The sequence below is a fragment of the Poecilia reticulata genome, linkage group LG5 (genome assembly GCF_000633615.1).
Source record: "Poecilia reticulata strain Guanapo linkage group LG5, Guppy_female_1.0+MT, whole genome shotgun sequence".
Lineage (NCBI taxonomy): Eukaryota > Metazoa > Chordata > Actinopteri > Cyprinodontiformes > Poeciliidae > Poecilia > Poecilia reticulata.
Genome location: NC_024335.1, coordinates 17,473,554 through 17,484,046, shown reverse-complemented (window position 1 = coordinate 17,484,046; position 10,493 = coordinate 17,473,554). Strand labels below are relative to the sequence as shown.

The following is a 10,493-nucleotide window of genomic DNA, read 5'->3' as shown; positions in this document are numbered from 1 at the left end:
TTGCTACATGTGAAGTCTTAGAGTCTCTCGGTGGCATCTACCCAAGTCAAACTCTCAGACCCGTTGCCCCAGAGTGTCTCTGATCGTAACGCTTCGACATAATGGTGATTAGCTGGAGGACTAAACAATCCATCCATCATCATCTGCTAAAGAGCGCGAAGCAGGAGAAAACCAGCCAAAAAAAAAGAAAGAAAGGCACAACTTAAGCCTAATTAACGTGCTTCATGGAATCTCTCCACCAAATGCTGCCTTGCATTAAGCTTCATTAGCTGTTGTGATTGCTTACAGGTGCCACACAGATGGAGCCCCCACCCCCGGGACCAGAGCTAACTCCCATATACTCAAAGGAGTTAGGAGAAGCGGTGGGGGCTGACATCTTGATCCAGATGGATCCTTCTGGCAGCGCGGCTCTAAGATGCCCCAGCATGCAGTGCTCCTTCGTGGCAAAGCGCCCCTTTGGTGCTGTTCAACCCAAACCTGGCAACGTTTCATCCAAGCCACCTGTCAGACTGAGTGACCGTGGCAAACGGATAACTGTTTCTTACATACATGTTGAATCAGAGCCCCTTGTGGAGGAAGGATGCCAATTAAGGCCTCTACATGCCATAATTGATATTTGTACAGTTTGAAAATCCATGTCCTTTTCAGTATTTGCTTGGTGAAGTTTAGAGCGACTTGGTAAGAAGAAAAAATAAAGTAAGAGAAGAGAGACAGATGGACAACAGGGTTGCTGTCACAGGACATTAATGCGTCCACCTCAGGAGAGCAGCGAGCCCGTCCCACAGAGGACAGCCGAGTGGAAACAGAGCGGTGTCTGTGAGCGGAGGATGAGCCGACTCCGCCCTCCTGACCCTGTTTTTACACAGACTTACAGAGCGATTATACCTGACATGTTAAGATACGGTGTCAGAATATGGGGGATTACTGCCGCCATTGAAGAAGGGAGGTCAGGGAGGGTAAATATCCCTCTGAAGTTGCAAACATTAAAAAACTGCAACATGTGCCCTTGTAAAAAGTGATTTCTTGCTTGATGTTTGTGCATTCTTGCCACAGTAATTGAACACACATGATGGTCCTGTGGGTGGAGACAGTGCAGCGAGGCCTCATTCCGACTGGTCACATGCCTCCCTCGTTCAGCGAGGCCAGTCAGCGAGTCGCTGCTGCTGTCGGAAGACAAGTTGCTTATGTGTGCATTTGTGACAATTTGGCATTCATCTGTTATAAAAAAAAAAAGTAAATCCAGCTATTTTTATTTGCTAAATTGCAGCCGTTTCTCGAGAACCAACTCAAGGTGCTGACCTTCAGTCTCATATGTACACTTTAGAAAGTGAATTTTTCTGGATTTTAAGTTGATGAGTTGGAAGCAGAAACATTTACCAACAGAGTGATTTTTAGAGATTCTTACAACTAGAGCCAGATTGTGATTATTAGCATTGAATTTCCATAATTTAATCTCAGGTAGGACATCCCTGACTGGGATCTACTGACCAAACAAGAAACGCCTTTCAAACGCATAAGAAGGTTGAGTCCAGCTCCAACATAGGCCGAAGAGCCGCTCAGAAGGGAGGAAACCATTGTTTCAAAAGAGGGGTAAAAAACACCCAACAACTTGCAACTTGCAAATACACTTAGAGAAAAAGACTTTCATTTTTGGAGAAACACCCAGTAGTCTAATTAAAGTAAAATGGAAATGTTTTGTAGTTACTTTTACTGCATTTCACTCAATGTAGCCATGTTGAAGCAGCATCCTAATACGTCAGCCAAAATGGCAAAGCTTGTGCAGAAGTGGGTCCTTCGAATAGACAATCATCCTAGTAATGCAGCCAAATCGGTTTCAAAGTGGCTTGAGAACAAACGAGTCAAGGTCCTGAGTTACCCGTCACAAAGCTCTAATCTCAGCACCATAGACTTGGCTGAGCAGAAAAGGTGTGTGAGTCAGTTGGCCTACAATTCAGACTCTGTTTCAGCTCTTCTATTTGGAAGAATGGGCTGAAATTCCAGCAAACCCTCTTTTGCTGGAAGATGGGGAGCTATAGGAAGGAAATCCAAGATGGCTGACCCATACAGTGGTAAATACAATTCTCCCAAACATTCAAAAAGTTAAAAAATAAACCTCTAAATTTGGGCAAAGTTTAAACAACTGAAAATATTTGTGGTAACCCAAAGTGACATAAAACGATAAACTTTTATTCTGAAAGGGTTGTGAAAGGAAGTGAAGATGGGATACATTACTTTCCTCTGTAATATAAGGAACACATCAAGATTTCTCACCAGTTATTAACGTGTTTATGATATAACCAGAAACATTGATAAGGTGAGAAAATAAATCTTTCTCCACGGCCGGAGCATGTGTAGACTCAAACATAATATTAGGAGCAAATACAAATGCTTAGCCTTCACACTGTCTGACTGGTTCAGTCTCAGAGATCAACAAACCTTCCTCTTCTTCCTGGCTGTAATTCTGAGAGCGTGACCCGACATCCTGCAGAGACAGAACCGAAGCCATTATGGCCACACGTCATCGTCTGTCCTGCCCGTGGCAACTGAAAGCATCCTTGACGCACCTCTCGGATTATCCGCCCGCCTTGGATGTGGCACGGTCTGAGAAACATATGGCAGCAATCTGTGCCCCCACCGCCCTCGCTGTGCCGCCTCCATTTGCTTTTAATTAAACACATGGAGACACTCCACACAAACACACACTTTGGTGAGGCACTAATAAAGAAACTAATGAGGGTTAGTGATGACGATGTAAAAGGAAGTGAGTGTTTAAAAGACAACTTTGTCCTCTCTGCACTCCCAGTTTTAAGGACTGATTATAAACTGGGAATCGTCTGGATTTATAGGCCAGGCTATCAGCAGACCAACATAATAATGGGGTTCACATGTTAGAAACTTCTAAATATTTCGTGTCTTGCTTGTTTTCCCTCCACATCTAGGAGTTGCCCAAGTATTTCTGAGTAGACTCGAGAACTGAAACGCACTTGTGGTAAGATAAACACTCTTATGTGCCCAATTATTCCCCAAAGGCGTGAATGGATCTGTGACTTTGAATCAGCAGGACAGCATTCATACACCTTGCTGCAAATACAGTAGGTGGGTCCGTGTGGATTATGGGAGCCAGCAAGAGTAATCCCTTCACCACATGGACATCAGAAGCAATCGGATTTACAGTATGACACTGCTTAACACTTTGCAATACAACCTGTCAGCTAATTTATGCCAATGGTTAACCCTCCGACACAGGAGGACTGGCAATCCGGCCATCGGGGTGGCTGGGATCAGTTCCAACCACACTGGTAGCCTGAATGGGACACGGCAGCGTTGGAAAATAAATGAATGAAAATGTGGATTTCCCTTTCTCCCCCTCCAACATACAGTAACACCTTTGATTTTCAGTTTAAGAACCACATATAAAATATAATTTTGTAGCCCAAGACAAAGGAAACATATGTGACTTCAGCTGAATCCGTTCTGATTCTGAACTCTACAAAAGCTTTAACACCAACCAGGAGGATGAAATTAACGACGGGTGGGGCCGACACCAAAACCAGTTTTGTTCATCTTAAAAGAATTCCCGTCTCAAAAACATCACATGAGTTTGAGTGAACACTTTTATGAACCTTTAAACCAGTGGTCCCCAAACTTTTTCCTGTGAGGGCCACATAACTTTTCCCTTCTCTGGTGGGGGGCCGGAGTCAGAAAAAGTGTTACACGTTTATCACCTGAGCTGACGGAAATTGCCAGAATCATTTCTCGATTGATTTTTACCCAGAAAGCACCTGGGCAAAAACCGTTAGTGAAACGGTCACTGGGACTGACTAGTATATATTTCATTGAGGGAAACCTGGAATGCGGTGTTCATAACAAACACGTGTGTTCATCTGCTCTACCGTACTGATTAAATAACATAAAAGTCAAGCAGTTCCCTAAAAGTCCAACAGATGGCAGCAATGCGCCATGCAAACACCCACAGCTTACGGGACACACCTCCTGCTAAAGAGCCCCCTGGTGGTTGAAGAAAAATCCACACATAAACCGGGAAAATACAATATATGAAAAAAAATCTGAATGCTCTCTGGTCTTGTTCAGGGGGCCGGACCAAATGTTGCGGTGGGCCGGATCCGGCCCGCGGGCCGTAGCTTGGGGACCACTGCCTTAAACCTACGTCGCCTTTTGCGTTGGGTGGTCATTATATTCCCGTGTGAAACATGCACCGGGAACGCAACGTGTGAAGCGTTCCAGTCGGAGCAATCGTCCGACATAAAAGTAAATTGGTGTAAAATTGAAAAAAATATCAGCGATTGGAGTGAATAATACTTTTGGAGTATTTACACTGCTCTGCTTTTCTAGTAGGCCATTACTGTCTGGAAATGATTTGCATGTTCTGTTCACAGTGTGTGTTTCACACAGGAAGGTCACCAGTGGCGCACCACCTCCTGCCTCTTTTTTCCTGTGTAAATAGCCATCAGCTGCTGTGTGAATAACCACCCAGATCCAAAATCGGAAAGGTTGAAAAGGCTCATAAAGTAGCGCTTTATGATGATTTGACATTTTTGGGACTCGGGTTCTGTTTGCGTACGTTTTTAATTTCGATTTCTGTTTTCAAAACTTCCAATTTCTGTTCCAATTCACAGAAAATGCTACTCAACAATTTCATTAACAGCTTTTTCACAGCCCTGCTTTCGGCCCTTGAAGTCATTTGCTTGACGTACTGAAATAATTTTTCATGATGCTGTGACAGATGGAATCGTGAACAGGAAAAGGTTAAAGTCTGTAAGAAAAGTAGATTAGACCATCTGAAGACACACTGGGAAGGTTATGGAAGAGAGGGATAACATTAACATTTATGCTGTGACCAGGAATGTCCCTGACTAAAGTTAATTCTCAATACCAGTTTGTCTACAGTTAAGACTTTCTGCCAGATGTATCCAGTGAGCTTTACGCTTCCAATCAGTTCAGCCATTTAAAAAATTTAAAGGTTGCAGAATGGAACTACAGACCATAAACATTAGCTTCTTGATCCAATAAATCTGAAAAACTACAATTTTTTAGGGAAAACCCAATCTTTCACAATGACTGTGTGCATCTAGGATAGCTAGGCATTAGTCGTAAAAATTTATGACGTTTATATAGCAAAACTTTTTCGTAATCATGTTGTCTGCAGTGAAAATGTCCCACACAAATTCATCAACAAGTCATATGAAAACGGGGAAACATTAGCATTAGGGCAGGCGTTGCATGAAAAGGTCTTCAGCAGAAATCAAACGAGTTTATTGAAGACTGTACATGTAGAGTCAAATATACAATTAAAAACCGTACAGTAGGCCTGCCCTGGGAAAACTTCTGTCGGGACAAAACATGTCCAAACCCCTGCAACCCAGGAAAAACAAAACAAAAAACATATAATGCAGCAATCTGAACATCATTCATGAGGGACTTAATACTGGTAAAATGCACCGTGTCATTTTATTACATATGCATGTCACTGATTTTAGCTAATTTTGAGATTAGGACTTTGTGTTAGCTAAAATCCCATTCTTGAGCGACTAAATCTGGTACGGGGCACAAAATAATTCAACTTTCAGATATCTCCCTGGTGCATCGCACCAGAGTGTTAGCATGAAGTCTAAAGAATGTGCTAACAGTATTGTTATTTGATTCAAGTGTCTCCAAACAGACACGCATCTAAATGTTGCAAGACATCGGCCAAGGAAGACCGGACTTTCAAATCCCAGGTCTAAAAGTAGAGCGCAGACAGACAGGAATATTACATTAGCATGTCACTGAACAAAACAAACCAATAAACCAATACAGGCGAAAGGAATGTCTGACTGCCCCAAAAACAGATTTAAAAAGGAAAAAAAACAAAAAAAAAAAAACATCACCTGGTTTTAATAACTGAGACCTTTAGTTAACATTTTTTCGTCTCACCGAGGTTGATGCAATAATCTCCCGTTTCTTAGCAGGACAATGGGCAGAGTGTGTCGGACTGTGACTGCACCCATCACCAGCTGACGATCCAGTGGAGGGTGACTCCAATCATCCCCCACGCCACAACGTCAGTCATTTTACGCGTTCCACGGACTGAGAGTGGAGATATTTTGCACACTCAATCACCAACGTGTTGTTCTGAAATACTCCTTTATTCCAAATGCAGCACCAAGTCAGCCAGACAGCACATGCATGAGTTGTTTTTGTCACTCTCCAGCTCTACATTATAGATATCTACCTCATTCCGTCTTTACAAAATATAAAAATATGGGCCCACATTTACAATCATATGTACAGTGACTTTTTTTTTTAATTTAGGTGAAATTAATACTCCATTTATCTATGTACAGGTTATGAACTTTAGCAGAACATTAGATCCATCCTATATCTAGTAGGTCACACTGACTGAAAACATAAAACTGTACCAAACGGACTATATTACGTTCCTCCTTGCAGCAAAGAAAGAAAACGATGTTTAAGAGAAATTGCACATCAGCTTTTGATAAACACGTATAAAACCGCACATGGAAATATGAAATACTAAAATGAACAACCACGCAAACATTACTGCCGTTCCATGGTTTGCCAGCTTTGATTCATTGCCGACTTTCAACTATTTGATAACTCGCACTCAAAAACACAACTTTTCTTTGTTCCCAATAGAGGACGTTAGCGTACCCAAGCTAAACAAAAAAGAGGTGTCCCGTAGAAAAGGTCCGGATGTTAAGAAATAATGCAGTTCTTGCTTTTCCTGCGTTTGCGCATGTGCAGCTGCCCGCTGCGGTTGGGTCCTCCGATTCCTGCATTGTTGTACTTGTGAACCATCTCCTGGTTGTTGATGTAGCGCAGCTGAATGGGCCTGGGGATGGGCTCGCCCAGGAAGTAGCCCTCGTCCTCGGATTCAGAGGATGAAGAGCAAGTGGAGCACCAGTCGTCGTCGTAGTACTCGTCCCAGGAGTACTGGCTCAATCCAGTGCGCCTGTTGGCTGCGGGGTTCTGCAGACAAAGGTCTGAAGTGGTCCGGGGGCACTGCCTGAAGAGTTGGGCTTGGTATCGTCCCCGTCCTCCGGGGCCAAACTGGCTCGCAGCGCTCCTGGGCGGTGGGAAGCGATCATAGTCTTCCCGCACGCTCAGCTGGGGTCTGTCTTGGGGTCTCGCCCTGCGATCGGCCACCAAGTTCAGAGCGTTTTCAGACCGAGAGCGGCGGGATCGCCGCTGGCGGTGATGGTGATGCCGACGCTTCTGAGGGGTGTCTTCAGCTGCGTCTGTCCGGACGCTTGCTCCCCGTACGCCGACGCCGCTCACTCTGCATTCGCTGATGGGCGGCAGGCGCGCGGCGTTGGCGCTGCTGACCATCCTGTCCTCCTCCTGGTAGGTGAAGGCAGGAGGTAAATGAGTCACTGCAGCACTAACTCTCATTCCTGAGGGGTCGCAATACTGCATCTGGTACTGGGAAGACCTGGGCGGGTTCATCTCCAGGTACGGCTGGCTGGCGTTGAGGCTGTGAATGGACTCAGAGCTACGGAACTGCACGGACGAGTTCAGGGTGTCCATGTTGCTTTTCTCTGACACATTCATTCCCGAGTCTTTGCTCAGGTCGGGCATGGAGAAACGGGAGAGGTTGTCCCGACTCTTTCCTCCGCCGTCAGCCGAGTTACCTGGGAGTGAGCAGGGAAGAATAAAGAGTTATCAGATTATGCAAATCAAGTCTCAAAATACAGAGAAGTGAAAAGTGTCCTTACAGATTTTGTCTCATCATTCAATAAATATTGAATGATGTAAAAAATAATTGACACTTGAAGCTCACTGGTTGTGCCACCACCAACTGTAGCAACAGCTCCCATGAAGCATTTGTGATAAGTGACGGTGGGTTTACTTGCATTGCAGTGGAGGAATTTTGACCCACTCTTCTTTGAAGAATTGAATTATTTAGCCACACTTTAGGGTTTTTGTCCAGGAGTGACCTGTCTGGGTTATGCCACAGCCTCTCAGCTAGATTTAAACCAAGACCACCTCAAAATCCCTATTTTCCTTTTTTTTTTCTTTTGAGTCAATGAGAAATGGATTTCCTGGCGGGGTTTGGAAGACTGTCTGGATATTTGTGCCAGACATTCTCCTTTAAGTTTTGATAGTGAAAGCAGCATTCATGGTTCCATTAATTATGGCAGACTGGGCAGGTCTTAAAGCAGCAAACCAGCCCCAGACCATCACACCACCACCACCATGTTTGACTGCATCATGTCGATGAACTGAAATGATGTGACGGTTCAGGTCCAGATGGAAGAGCACAGAATATATTCCATGTTTTTACTTTTGTTTAGGTTTTGTTTTTAAGTAAGATGTGCCCTTCTTTTCCTTTTATTCAGCATCTTAGCATTCAATCCCTGATGCCATTTTTGCCCAGGCAATTTCCTATTGTTGACTCAGGAACCCTGACTTTAATTGAGGTGAGTAAGTCCTGCAGTGCTTTAAATGTTGTTCTGGGTTTAGTTGTTACTTCCTGGATGAGTTGCCAAGAGTAATTTTGGTTAAATGGCCACTTCAGGACAGGGTTGCCCCGGTTCATTGTTTTCTCCATCATTCTCGAATGCTTCCATTTTCGATAACGTCAATGTTTTTGTTTCTTATTTGTTCTTGAACTTCTTTAGATCGAGAGGGGAGTTCTGTGAGGCGAAAGCTTGGAGGCTTGGAAACTGTAGCGCCTCGAAGGCGGAGCTACGTCCCACCCAGGCATTTTGCACAGCTGAATGGTTGCCATGGGAGATTAAAGGATTTCTCAAACATGCGTGAAAGAATCAAAGCAACACCCCAGGCATGTTTTTGATGAGGGGATGACATTATAATACAATTTAAGGCAAAAAAACAAAAAAAAAACAAAGGTAGATTTTACGTAATTCTGCCCTTAGTTCAATCTGAAACATTGAAATGTAACGGAACAGGGAATAATCCACACCCACCTGTAGCATTGGACAAAGCCAGGGACTCCATGGAGCCTCTCGGGGTCTGCTCCAGTGGGGTCAGCTGTTCTGTGAAGCTAAGTGCATTAATGGGATTCCTGCTCCTTGCCACCTGAGCAGTCGTCTGAGCCCCTCCGTCTCTGTCCCTCTGAAACCCGTGCAAACTGATGGAGCGCTTGTCCGAGGAAAATCCGTTGTGTTGCACTTCGGCGATGCTCTTCTGGGTCCTCAGTTTGGGTGGGTAGTACTCCTCCGGAGCTGGCGGCTGGAGCCAGCTCTCGTTGAAGGACTGGCCCTTCATGGCGGAGACGGGGGGCCGCTTCCCACCAGCGTTCTCACTGATCCTGTGATTGTGCTGCTGGTTACTCTGTCCGGGGGAGGTGGCGCTGTAGGAGCTCCTTACGTTGCACTGGCTGAGGATCTGGAGAGGGGTGGGCTCGGCTGTCGGGTCGGGTTGCGGCTCGTAGCCGTAGCCGGCTTGCTCCTGGTTCTGCCAGGAGGGCGGCTCGCGAGTCAAACTGGGCGTCTGGCTGGAGAGACTGAGCAGGTCCATTTGTAAAGACAGAGGGTCCACCTCGCCAGAGTGCCTCTCCGGCGGCGCCCCACCGCCGCTCTTTGACGTCTTGGTGCTGCGCCTGGACTCCCTGGTGGAGCGAGCGCTTTGGAAGGCCGAGTCGGAGGAATCCGAACCATTGGGTTCTTCTCCCAAGCTGCAGGAGCGCGAGCAGAAGATCTGCCCCTGCTTGGGCAGGAAAGGCCGACCGAGCAGGGAGCGTTTGCAGCGGGCGCAGCAGAAGCAGCCTTCGGTGGCGTGCCAGTGCTGCCCGTCGTACGTCATCTGACCCTGATCGATTCCTGCACGGTAAAAAAAAAAAAAAAAAAAAAGATGGAGTGTGTGAGATCACACGCATTCAAACACGCTAACCTCAACCACAAATTTAAATGCCTTTAACGACTTTTCAATGGAATATTTAAATATGCGTACTTATGTGAATAGCAACCCAATTTTTAAGTAGTTTTCTGACTGGGAAAATGGAGCCGGAGGTGGAAAGCCAAGTGCTGTGTGGCAAACTCATTACAGTTTGCCCAGGGCAGCATAAACACGCCCCTTTTTCGGAATATTTTCAGCCAGTGGGGGGAAAGAAAAACAGCTATTTGCTAATGATTGCCATCTGGTTGTAAAGCGGCCTCTGGTGGCTCAGTACTTCTTTAGCTAAATACTTTTACAGCATCCTGCCTGCTAAATAATTAAAATGAACCACCTGAAAAGGATGGGCTTTACTCACTCCTGTGATGCCTGATGATAATCGCATTAATGCTAACAGCACCACAGTCGCACAAGACGGGCCTTGATCCAGGGCCTCGCTGAGCAATTCATGCTCAAATCATAACCTACAAATCCAAAAAGGTATTTTCTAGAGCAAGACGACAGATTACATCACTGATGTTTAGATACAGCCTTTTGCTGCCATGACAGTTGCAACGCTTTAAAGTCAAGTCGCTGCCAGATCTCGCAAATCCACACTTTTTCTTTTTACCTCT

At 45.3% G+C, this 10,493-nt stretch overlaps 1 protein-coding gene across 3 annotated transcripts in view; it reads right to left on the bottom strand.

Moving 5' to 3' along the window:
* Positions 1-5,252: 5,252 nt before the first annotated feature.
* Positions 5,253-10,493, bottom strand: part of prickle2b (prickle homolog 2b) — a 105,351-nt gene continuing 100,110 nt past the window's right edge. For all 3 annotated transcript variants that reach the window (XM_008409547.2, XM_008409542.2, XM_008409543.1), the window contains 2 exons: positions 8,952-9,806; positions 5,253-7,652 (listed from right to left, as the gene is read on the bottom strand). In XM_008409547.2, the coding sequence (XP_008407769.1) occupies positions 6,718-7,652; positions 8,952-9,806 (1,790 nt within the window). In that variant the 3' untranslated portion in view covers positions 5,253-6,717. The remainder of the gene's footprint in view (positions 7,653-8,951; positions 9,807-10,493) is intronic.